The sequence below is a fragment of the Ceratotherium simum genome, chromosome X (assembly GCF_057802395.1).
Source record: "Ceratotherium simum simum isolate JZ-2026a chromosome X, ASM5780239v1, whole genome shotgun sequence".
NCBI lineage: Eukaryota > Metazoa > Chordata > Mammalia > Perissodactyla > Rhinocerotidae > Ceratotherium > Ceratotherium simum.
Window position 1 is genome coordinate 90,414,116 of NC_141940.1, and position 12,807 is coordinate 90,426,922.

The 12,807-nt window shown below is 45.0% G+C and overlaps 1 protein-coding gene across 1 annotated transcript in view; it reads left to right on the top strand.

Annotated features, from left to right (window-relative positions):
* Positions 1-1,199: 1,199 nt before the first annotated feature.
* ZNF41 (zinc finger protein 41) overlaps positions 1,200-12,807 on the top strand; it is a 30,103-nt gene continuing 18,495 nt past the window's right edge. The window contains exon 1 of the mRNA XM_014791024.2: positions 1,200-1,408. Within this exon, the coding sequence (XP_014646510.2) occupies positions 1,337-1,408 (72 nt within the window). The 5' untranslated portion in view covers positions 1,200-1,336. The remainder of the gene's footprint in view (positions 1,409-12,807) is intronic.

Here is a 12,807-nt window from a genome sequence, read left to right on the forward strand (position 1 = left end):
GGGGGGCCTATAGGAGTCATTGATTGGTACCTGTGGACACCCATAATTGCAGGACTGTGTGAGTTGGTATGTGATGGACCAGAAGGTCTATTATTGGGAGTCACTGATTCTATATATAGGCTGTGAGTTATGGGGTCCTGTAGGAGGTCAGATTTGGCCCCCAAGGGGCATTGAGCAGATCAATGGCTGGTTTTCTATTGAGGGTGTGTCACCTGTGTTGGTGATTATTTGAGGAGCCTATGGAAACCAGTTGATAGCACCATTTGGGACACAGTTTTTGTCAAGCAGTGTTGATTAATGATTTAGGAGCCTGTCCAGGCATGCTGGTTTTCAGGGCCCAGATGGGAATTCAGGGGGAGGTGGCGGGTGATGAGTTTACGTTTTCATCTTTGGCAGACGAGGGTGGGCTCTATAAGTTTCCCAGAATGTACACTGAATTATACAAAAGGTTGGTTTATGCACATGTGACATGGTGACCGCTCAGCCAGAGCATTTTGAAGGCAGCAAGAAACAGAAATAATTATTTGTGACACAATAATAAATATTTATTGTGACTCTGTCATATATAGAATACCATATAGCACAGTAGTTAAGAAAATGCACTTTGGAGCCAGGCATACCTGGGTTTGAATCTCTGTCCCAATCTGAGTGATCTTGGGGCAAATTTCCTAGTATTTCTGAATAGCTCTATCTGATGGTAAATGGGAATAATAATAACAATAATACCTAGTTCACAGGATGAGTGTGAAAATTAAATGAGGTACCTAATAAAATATGCCTTGCACCTTGTAATAATGGCAATATTTAATATTAATGGAATGTGTTGTTCCAGGTGCCAATGTGAGTGCTTTAGAAGCATCACTTCATTTAACTCTTAACAATCCTATGAGACAGGTATTTTCATCCTCAATTTTAAGATGAAGAAACTCATACTAAAGTGACCTCCTAGCTAGAACATAGAAGAGCTGGAATTCAAACACTTATTAATTTTACACCAAATCTCATTAGTTTTTCCCATATTCTATGCTAATACTTGGTGTTGGTTTTTCTGAACTTTTCTCTTCTACAGTATCCAGCACAGAGAGCCACCCGTTGGTGCTCCCGGGAAGGATTTGTGGGGGGAATGTGGAGTGACTGACCATGTGGACACTGTCTTTCCAGGGTTTCTTGGAGCCTCTGCGTTGTCCCTGGGCCAGACCCCGTAGTGAAGGCTGCAGGATCTTCCTTCTGGCCCCAGCAGCTCTGGCTGAGTCCACAAGTGCCCGCCTGTCTGCAAGCTTCTGGGAAGAGCGGAGTTGTCAACAAGAGAGCCGGAGGGCTGAGGCCCAGTGGGGACATGCCAGCTAACCGGAGCTCTCCCCAGTGGTCCTCAGCCCTGACTGCAGAGGCACATGGCAGTCTGTGTGAGGTGAGAAGGGAGAGGACTCCAGGGGCAGGAATTCATTCAGTGAGATGGCCCCAGTCTGTCACCAGGGCCTCAGGGCAGGGGCAGGTGGGTCGCAGGGGGCGACAGATTCCAGACACACTGCCCCGACACAGATCACCATCCTCCTGTGAGAGTGAGCACCGCGTGGCTGATGTCCCACATCCAGAGCCCTGCGTGTTTCACTGGAAAATGTGACATGGCTGATGGAGGAAAGGTGGGCTGGGAGGGTCAGCCCCACACCTGGGGGAGGGGGAGGCAGCTCCCTGCAGGGGGTCTGTGGGTAAGGTTGGGGTGGGGGTGGCCACTGGCCCTAGCCAGGGAGATGCTACCCCCGACTCCCAGCACAGACTCTTCACTCTCGGTTGGCTCTTTGCAGACGCTCAGCTGAACCCCACCAGAGCCTCCTTTCCCCCGGTCTCTGGGGATTTGCTGATTCCTCCTCCGTCCTGATCTAGGGCAGAAGAATCCCTTTTCTTCACAACTTAGAGGATGGCAGGGTAGTAGAGTGACCACAGTCTCTAGGGCCCTTCTAATTCTTCCTCCTCCTTTCAAAGATGAATAAAAAGGCCTGAGAAGGGACGTGACTTGCCCTGGCCACTCAGATTGTGAGTGACAGCAGTGGAGTGGAACCAGGTCTCCTGAATGTGTCCTCCACCCTCACCACACTACAGCCAAGACCAAGTTTCCCACTAAAAGTTCCCCTTGAGATTCTGTAAACAGAGGAAGATGATGAGAGAGCCAGACTCTGCAAGACAGCTCCCTCCTTCCGACCATCCTGTGGATGCTGTCACCTCTGGGGACAGGCTCATTGTCACAGGGACTCAGAGTCATGTGGTCATGAAGATAATTTTAAACTTTTAAAAATTATTTTTATTTTTATTATTTCATAATTTCACAATAAAATGATAGAAAATCCAGGTAAGCAAATAGGAGAGAATAAAGCATTACTTGTAATTCCAGCGTTACCCAAAGTTAACCATTGTTAACATTTAGCTATATTTCCTTTCTTTGTGTGTGCATGCATGCACGTATGTGGGTATACGTGTGGGGCTGTGGTACACACATACCATACACGTATACATTATCTAACTCAAGTTTAAAAATGGAATCACAGTATTTGGTTGTCTCCTTTTTAACTTGGCAGTTTAACATAATTTTCTAGGCAGTAAATATTTTTCTTCATACACACGTGCTGCATAGCATTGTGTCCTGTGAATAAACTATAATTAACTTAACCAATCCATGATATTTGCATTTAGGGGGTTTCAGGTTTTCTGTTGTGATTAAAACTGCTGTGGTGAAATTCCTACACTTAAATCTTTGGGCCTAAGTCACTGAAATTATATTCCGAGTCAAAGGTATAGGGACATTGAATGATAAATGAATTGCTGCCTAACAGCAGTGCACTTCCACTCTGGAAAATTGCCCTTGTCTAGACTCTGCTCCATCATATCAGTCACAGACCCACAGGCTGGGGCCACAGCAGTGTGGTCCTCCCCAGTCCTTCTGCACATGACCTCTTGCCCAGCTGATGTGTGGGCATTTCTAGACGAATGATTCTGGGCTCTGCAAGGCACGTTTCTCCACTCAAGTCTTCCTTCTCGACCATAGACCTCTGCCCCTTTGCAAGAAGAGATGGAAATGGCCAAGACCCTGGTGAATTTTATTTATTCACTTATTTATTTGCTGGGTTCTTGGTTTTTTCATTAAATGTCAAGGAGCAGGGAATGGGCAGAGATACCAAAGAACCAATAAAAATGTCCCCAGGCATGAGGAGCAGCCAGGTGGACCAGGAAATAGTGGCTGAAGCTGGAAAACAGGCAGAAGGGTCAATGAGAGAAAGAGGGACGGAGAATAGCCACAGGGAACAGCTGGAGGGACCATGGTGCACTTACTGGAGATGGAGGATAGCCAAGGGGCCCAGGGGACAGGTGGGAGTGCAGTGGAACAAACGGAGGAAACAAGAAACATGAGCCAGTGGCCAGGGAGCAGCAGAGAGACCAAGAAACAGTGGTCAGGCCTGGAGAAGTGGTAATAGTGGGGAGCAAGGAAGAGCCAGAGGGTCCGAGAACAATCAGAGGGATCTTAAAATAGGAGGAGGGACCAGGAGATAGAGGAACCAGATAGCAGCTAGAGGGAACAGGGACCATCCAGAGGGATGAGGAAACAGAAGACTTGGCTAAAATGGAAAAAGCAAAAAGGTTTGGTGGTGTGTGGGACAAGCAACTTCGCGAGGCACTAGGGTTTAGAGGAGAAGCTGAGGGGATGGGGAAAGGCAGAGGTACCGGAGAACAAGAAATGGGAAAGATGAGCCTGAGAGTGGGTAGCAGTCAGAGGAAGCAGGGACCAGCTGCTGAGGCTGTAGCACAGGTAGAGGGGCACAGAAGGCACAGACCCACGGGACAGTTGGAGAGACAGAGGAGGGCCTCCAAGGCTGAGGAATAGCTGAGGGCACTAGAGGCCACGTGGAACAAGGAACAGTTGCTGAAGGCGGGGAACAGCAAAGCTGTGCTGGACGCTGGGTGTCCACTAGAGGTCTCAGGGACTAAACAGAGAACTAGGGAATGGCAAAGTGGGCATTAAAAGTATCTGGTGTTAGATAGCAGCCTGACTGACTGGGGAACAGCCAGAGGGACTAGAGAACAGCCCGAAGGCATAGTATCCGTTCCTGAAGCTAGTTAGCAGCCAAAGGCCCCACGAAGCGGGCACTGAGATTAAGGGACAGTTGCAGAAGCCAGGGAGGGGCTGGGGAACAGCCGGAGTTCCCTGGGATATGGTGACAGGGGTTTCCTGGGATGTGGGACTTAAGTGCTAAAACAGGGAAAGTCCTGGGCAAACTGGGACTGTTGGTCACCCTGCCCAGGAAACAGCCAGAGGAATCAGCCAATAGACATAATGTAAGTGACAGAGAAGTGAAAGTACAGGATCCAGCTGTGGCACAGAGCCCACAGAAGTAGTATACTTTGGTGGTCAAGAGCCTACGCTAGGAGCCAGGTAGACCAGTGCTCCTCAAACTGTGGTCCACGGACCAGACACAGAAGCATCAGGGGAGAGCGTATTAGAAATGCATTCCGGGACTGCCCAAGGAGCAGGGAAGAATTGGGACTAGAGAGCACTCAGAGGACTCAAAGGGCAGTCAGTCTGTGTCAACTAGAAGGAAAGAGAAAGGCTCATCTGGACCAAGGAACAGCCAGATGAACTAGGGCACAATCAGAAGAATGGTGCCACAGACTAAGGATCAGCTACAGGGACAACTGTTGAAGGGAACACAGGACAGGAGCACCACAGATGAGTCAGGGAAGAAAAAACAGGAGGCATGAAACAGTTTGAGGGACCCAGGGACAATCAGAGGAAGCAATAACAGGGGCATCAGAAAGAGACCAGGGAACACTGAAAAGGAACAAGAAACGTTTAGAAGGAACAGTAAACAGAGGGACCAGGGAAGAGTCAGATGGGGACCATGCAGAGGGAACAAGGACCGGCAGAGGGAGCAGGGAGAAGTCAGGAGACAGGAGTGGGCAGAAAGCCAGAGGGAGGAGCGCAAGGCACAGAGAACAGTCAGAGGGAACAGGGAACAGTCAGACGGATAGAGAACAGCCAGAGGGAGCTTGAAAGACCAGGGCACCCCCAGTCAAGGGGGAACATGCAGAGATGCTGGGTATCTGGCCCCAGGTGAGGGCACAGTGAGCCGAGCACTCACTGCACACTTTCAGCCAGCCTAGTTTAAATGCCCTGGAAGCCCTTCTGCTGGCTGGGGCAGGGTGTAGAAGGGCAGGATCATATCACAGGAGGTGACAGGATCATATCACAGGAGGTGTTGTAGAAGTGTGCCCTGGAGTGGGAGGACTGAGCCCCAAGCCCGCTGCAGAGTAGGACAGAGCGGGTGGCCAGGGACGGAATGGGCAGCCCAGCCCTGAGGGTGAGAGCGCATAAGTGCTGGGACTGAGATTAGCCTGAAGGGAGACATCGCTGTGTGCTTCGCTGGAGAGCTGTGAGGAGCTGTAGTGGGGATCCTCACCCAGGATGAGGAAGTCCTTGTAGGGGTCCTGGTGGTGGTAGGGACACGTGCCGTCCTCCGTGGCAGAAATGGCCCAGAAAATCAACCCTTTTCATTTGTGGCGGGTGAGACTAGAATCTGGGCAGGTCTGTGTTACCAACTTTGTACCCAGATCTCTAGCTCCGAAGTCCCCCTCCATCACCCCACATGTGCCTACCCAGCCAGGTAGCCAGGGAGCAAAATGCTTCCATTTTCGTGGGGAAAGGGATCAAAAAGGGGCATCCATAGGCGGTGTACTTTGTATATCTTCATCTTGCATCTGTTAACGCTCATAAAGCCTGGCATGGTCTTTGTACACTTGCCCTGTGAATGTGGCCTTAGAGACTCCCAGGGAGGGAGAGACAGGCGAGGGTGGTCTTTTGTCCACCAGCTTGGGCTGTCGGCCAACAGGTAGGCAGCAGCAGTTGTCAAAATGTTTGACAATGTCAGGTGTTAGAATATCTTAATTCTTCCATACTGGTTGGTAAATAGCCACTCCTCCCCCGCCCTCTGAGGTTCCTCTGCTATGTCACCCACACGCGTGCTGTTCTGTCCTGGGGTAACCAGCAAGAGAGCAAGAGTCAGGAGGATGGGCAGACAGAATGAAAACTTCCCTCAAGACTGACCCCAGGGCTCTCCCTGGATGACCATCCTTGGGGGACAGGTCAGGTGTGTTGCAAGGGGCACAGGTGGAGGTCCTGCTCTCAGCAACCTTCGGGGCTGTACTCAAGAGAGCTGGTGGGTAGAGAAGTGCCAGGACATGGCCCAGTGCTTGCGGATCTGCCCAGGGGAGCTGCTGGGGGTAGAGTAGGTACTGTGAGTTCCTTGCCTACTCTGTGCCCCTGAGCACTCACTGACAAGAGGAGGGCAACCAGGGCCCCCAAAGGCCAAAGGGTCTTTTGACGAATAAAGGTTCCTCATTTCCTCATAGTCGAATCACTAGATCTTTTCTTTGATATTTAGTGCATTTTCTGTCTTGTTTAGGAAATCCTCACCTATCGAATATTCACCTATATTTTCTACTAAGTGTTTGAAAGCTTTTGATTCTTTTGAAACTTTTGATTCTTTTGAAATAATTTCAAAATTAAAGAGAAGTTACAAGAATAGTACAAAGAACTATATATGCCCTTCATCCAAAATCACCAGTTGTTAACATTTTGCCACACTTGCTCTCATTCTCTTCGTGATTTATGCGTATGTATGTGTGTATGTGTATACACACAGATATATTTAAAACTTTATTTTCTGAACCATTTGAGAGTAATTTGTAGACATAATTCCCCTTTACCCCTAAATACCTTGATGTGTATTTAAGAACAAGGACATTCTTTTACGTAACTACAGTACAATTATCAAAATCAAGAAATTTCACATTTCTATAGTACTATCTAATATACAATGTGTATTGTCTAGTTATCTAATATACAATATGTAATATGTGGTTTCCCCAGTTGTCACAATAACGTCCTTTATAGCATCTCTGCCAGTCCAGGTTCATGTATTGCATGTACTTGTCATGTCCCTTTAGACTTGAATCTGGAACAACTGTTCCTTAGCCTTTTTCCTTGACTTTCATGACACTGGCCATTTGGAAGACTGTCCCTCAATTTGAGTTTGTTTCTTGCTTCCTCATAATTAGATTCAGGTTATTCATTTTTGTCAGGAACATCACAGAAATGATGCTGTGTTCTCAGTGCCTCATGTCAGTAGGCATTCAATATCCATTTGTCCTCTATTGATATTAACTTTGATCACCTGGCTAAGATGGCATCTGTCAGGTACTGTAAAGTTACCATCTTTCCCTTTGTAGTTGATAACTATTTTGTGGGGAGACACTTTGAGACTGTGTAAATATTCTATTCCTCGTGCTCTTGTCTACTGATTTTAGCATCCAGCGATGACTCCTGCCTGTAACAATTAATTGCTGTGCTGTTTCTCTAATGGTGTTTTTCTAACTCCATCATTTCTTCTACATTGATGAGTTGGCATTTTACTGTAAGGAAAAGCATTCCTTGCTCTAATGCTGAAAGGACAATGACGTGCCAGGCACAATGAGCACACCTTGATTTGCCATTTGTCACTAATGGGAACTAGAGCTTCTTGGAGAAATGACTAACTCCAGGGTTAGAACAGACAAAGTACAAAGTGATCCTGGAAGAACTCTTTGTGCTGGAAAGTAATGAAGTGCTCACAAGATGGGAACATGTCGAAAGGACACAGGAGCCACCTTGAAGGAGCTCCCTCTGGCCAAATCTGGAGCAATCTGAGTAGCAAAATAAATAACAATAGTAATAGATTCTTACCCACTGAGTAAGGCAGGAAGTCACTAGTCCATATAGTAGGTAGGTATGCAGGTGGGCAGATAGGGAAGAAGTGAATGCTTCTTTTTTTTTTTTTTTTAATTGATGTTTTAATGGTTTCTAACATTGTGAAATTTTGGGTTGTACATTTTTGTTTGTCCATCACCATATATATGACTCCCTTCACCCCTTGTGCCCTCCCCCCACCCCCCACCCCCACCCCCACCCCCACCCCCACTGCCCCTGGTAACCACAGTCCAGTTTTCTCTGTCCATGTGTTGGTTTATATTCCACATATGAGTGAGATCATACAGTGTTTGTCTTTCTCTTTCTGGCTTATTTCACTTAACATAATATGCTCCAGGCCCATCCATGTTGTTGCAAATGGGACGATTTTGTCTTTTTTTATGGCTGAGTAGTATTCCATTGTATATATATACCACATTTTCTTAATCCAGTCGTCAGTCGAGGGACACTTAGGTTGCTTCCACTTCTTGGCTATGGTGAATAATGCTGCAATGAACATAGGGGTGCATAAGCCTCTTTGGATTGTTGATTTCAGGTTCGTTGGATAGAGTGAATGCTTCTTTTTAATAGCATCCTTTTTTGGTTTGTCCACTACTTCAGTCTTTCTGAGGATAATATTGTAGTTTGTTAAAACTTTTTATTTTGAAATAATTCTAGATTTACAGGAAGTTGTAAAGATGGTACAGAGAGGTCTCGTGTCACCCTTTACCCAGTTTCCCCCAGTGGTTACATCATGCATCACTGGAGTACAGTATCACAAACAGGAACTGACATTGCCACAGTGCGTGGGTAGTTCTCTGCCATTTTACATATTGTAGATTCCTTACAGTAATCCAGATCCAGAACTATTCCATCACTGCATGTCTACTGGTGTTGCCATTTTATCAGTTAGAGTGAAGCGTAGAAAACTTAGCCCCCTTTAAATCCCTTTTCCCTCACCAGATATAATCGTCTTAAATATTTCCTCTGCATACATGGAGAGCCACATCAGGCAATGTTATACTTTTTGCTTTGACCTTCAAACGTAATGTAGAAAACTCAAGAGGAGAAGGAAAGTCTATTGTATTTACCCATATTTTTGCTCTTTCTATTTTTTCTTCTTGCCTGATGTGCCAAGAGTCCTTCTTTTTATCGTCTCCTTTCTGTCTAGAGAACTTCCTTTTAGCCATTCTTCTAGGGTAGGTCTGCTGGCAACAAATTTTTTTAGTTTCCCTTTATCTGAGAATATCTTGATGTCTCTTTCATTTCTTCTTTCTTAATAACAGTTTTATTGAGATATAATTCACATACCATAGAATTTACCCGTTCAAAGTGTACAATTCAATAGTTTTTTATATGTTTATGGATATGTGCAACCATCACCACAATCAATTGTAGAAGATTTTCATCACCTCAAAAAGAAACCCCATACACTTTAGCCATCATATCCCCCGCTCCCCACCTCCCTGCCTTCCTCAGCCCTAAACAACCACTAACATACTGTCTGTCTCTGTAGACATCACTATTCTGGACACTTCACATGAATGAAATCATATAATATGTGGTCTTTGTGCCTGCTTTCTTTCACTAAGCATAATATTTTCAAGGAGCTCCATCTGGCCAAATCTGGGACAATTTGAGTAGCAAAATAAATAATGATAGTAATAGATTATAACCCGCTGAATAAAGTAGGAAGTCACCACTCCATGTGATAGGTAGGTAGGTATGTAGATAGGCAGATAGACAGGGAAGAAGTGTAGCATGTTGTAGCATGTATCAGGATTTCATTTCTTTTTATGGCTGAATAATAGTCCATTGTACAGACGTAACACATTTTGTTTATCCGTTTGTCAGCTGATGTACATTTGGGTTGTTGCCCACTCTGGGCTATTATGAGTAATGCTGCTATAAACATTTGTGTACACGTTTTTTAAAGATTTTTTTGTTTGTTTTTTTGTTTGTTTTTTGTGAAGAAGATCAGCCCTGAGCTAACATCCATGCCAATCCTCCTCTTTTTGCTGAGGAAGACCAGCTCTGAGCTAACATCCATTGCCAGTCCTCCTCCTTTTTTTTCCCCAAAGCCCCAGTAGATAGTTGCATGTCATAGCTGCACATTCCTCTAGTTGCTGTATGTGGGACGTGGCCTCAGCATGGCTGGAGAAGCGGTGCATCGGTGCGCTCCCGGGATCCGAACCAGGGCCGCCAGTAGCGGAGCACGCGCACTTAACCACTAAGCCATGGGGCCGGCCCTGTGTACACGTTTTTATGTGGACATATATTTTCATTTATCTTGATTATACATACATCTAGGAGTAGAATTGCTGGGTCTAATGGTAACTCCATATTTAATTATTTAAGGAGCTACCAGACTGTTTTCCAAAGCAGCCACACTATTTTACATTCCCACCAGCAGCGTATGAAGTGACAAACACTTGTTATTATCTGACTCTTTGATTCTAGCTGTCCTAGTGGGTGTGAGGTAGTATCTCACTATAGTTTTGATTTGCATTTCCCTGATAATTGACAATGTTAAGCATCTTTTCATGTATTTATTGGCCATTACCACTTCATTTATTAAGGATAATTTTGCCAGATATAGAATTCAGGTTGATAGTTCTTTTCTTTCACCACTTGAAAAATGTTGTGCCACTTTCTTCTCTCCCCCGTGGTTTCTGATGAGAAATCCGCTATCACTTTAGTTGTTTTTCCCCTATAGATAAGGTGGTGTTTCTCTCTTGCTGATTTCAAGATTTTTTCTTTGTCTTTAGTTTTCTGAAGTTTGATTATAATGTGCCTTGGTGTAGATATCTTTGGTTTATCCTTTTGGGGTTTGCTCAGCTTCTTGAATCTCTAGGTTGATCTTCTTTTGCCAATTTTGAGAAATTTTCAGCCATAATTTCTTCAAATACTTTTTTAGCCCCACACTCTTTCTCCTCTCCTTCTGGGACTCTGATGACACAAATGCCAGCTCTTTTGTTATAGTCTCACAGGTCCCTGAGGCTCTGCTCATTTTTTTTCCAATTTTCTTTCTGTTGTTCAAATTGGGTAATTTCTACTGTTCTATTGTCATGTTCTCTGATTCTTTCCTCTGTCCTCTCTATTCTGCTGTTGAACGCATCCATTGAGTTTTAAAATTTTAGTGTATTTTTCAGTTCTAAAATTTCCATTTGGTTCTTCTTAATATCCATTTCTTTCTTGAGACTTTCTATTTTTGCATTTCAAGTATATGAAACTTGTTTATGATGTCTGCTTTAAAATTCTCGTAAGAGGAATTTGTGTCATCTCGATGTTGGTGTCTGTTGATTATCTTTTCTCATTCCAGTTGAGATTTTCCTGCTTCTTTGCATGATGCCTGATTTTCAACTATGTCCTAGATATTTTGGGAACTATGAGACTCTAGATATTATTTATTTTTTATTTGTTATTTTTAAATTTTTTATTTATTTATTTTCCCCCAAAGCCCCAGTAGATAGTTATATGTCATAGTTGCACATCCTTCTAGTTGCTGTATGTGGGACGCGGCCTCAGCATGGCTGGAGAAGCGGTGCGTCGGTGCGCGCCCTGGATCCGAACCCGGGCTGCCAGCAGCGGAGCGCATGCACTCAACCACCAAGCCACGGGGCCGGCCCAATCTAGATATTATTTAAATCTTGTGTTTAGCAGGCCTCCTCCAAGACTATTCTACTAGAAAGGAGAATCTCCTCCTTACTGCCAGGTAGAGGTCAAAGTACAGGTTCCCCACTTGGCCTCCTTTGACACCCCAGAGGGGGACAAGCACCTTGTTGCTGCTGGGTGGGGGTGGAACTTCAGACTCGCCACTACATTGCCACTGGCACCACCCTGGTGGGGAGGCAGAAGAGCACCTCATTACTGGGTAGAGGTGGAAGTCCAAGATCCCCACATAGCCGACGTTGACACTGTGGGGGAGGGGCCTTATTACCCTCAGGCAGGGATGGAAATCTAGGCTCCCCACTCAGCCTTTGCTGACAGGAATGGGGGTGGGGGCCACAGTTTTTTCTGTGGCGCTTGGCTGGAGTAGGGCAGTTATTTAAAATTTTCTCTCTTGGGCCAGCCCCGTGGCTTAGCGGTTAAGTGTGTGCACTCCGCTACTGGCAGCCCGGGTTCGGATCCCGGGCACACACCAACGCACCGCTTCTCCGGCCATGCTGAGGCTGCGTCCCACATACAGCAACTAGAAGCATGTGCAACTATGACATACAAGTATCTACTGGGGCTTTGGTGATAAAAAAAAAAAAAAGGAGGAGGATTGGCAATAGATGTTAGCTCAGAGCTGGTCTTCCTCAGCAAAAAGAGGAGGATTGGCGTGGATGTTAGCTCAGGGCTGATCTTCCTCACAAAAATAAATAAATAAATAAATAAATAAATAAATAAATAAATAAATAAATAAATAAATAAATAAAAATAAAAATTTCTCTCTTGCTACATTGCCCCTTTCCTGGTACTTTAGCTAGAGAGAGCAGGCTTTCTTGGGGCTGTTTTTGTCTGCACCAGTTGGCATTCTGGGTTGCTAGCTTCTCCAGCACCCAGTCCAGGATATATGAGGCAGAAGGAAAACTCAGGGAAATCACTGCTGTGTCATTCCTCAGGTTCCGAGGTCCCTAGCCTCCAACCCACAGAATCTTCTTATCTTTGTTTTATGTATAATGTCCAAGGGTTTTAGCTATACTTAGCAGGAAAAATAGGGAGAACTGTGTCTATTTCATTTTGGTCCTATTGGTTATTTTTAACTTAATTTTTTTAATAGGCAATACATTCACATGGTTCGCTCCCCCAACTCCCCAGATCTCCCTAGCCAGTAAACCAATCTTGATTATTTTGTGGATGGGTGAGTGGATGGGTGGAGTATATGCTTAGAGATTATGCAAATAAAGCAACTAAAAAAATGTCCTTAATATTTTCCACAAAGTTAGTAAATGTTGTTATGTTGAACACTGATTTTTTTTAAAAAATTATTATTTATTTTTAACTTTTTTATCATGAACTATTACACACATTTTGAATAATGCTGCTGTAAATGT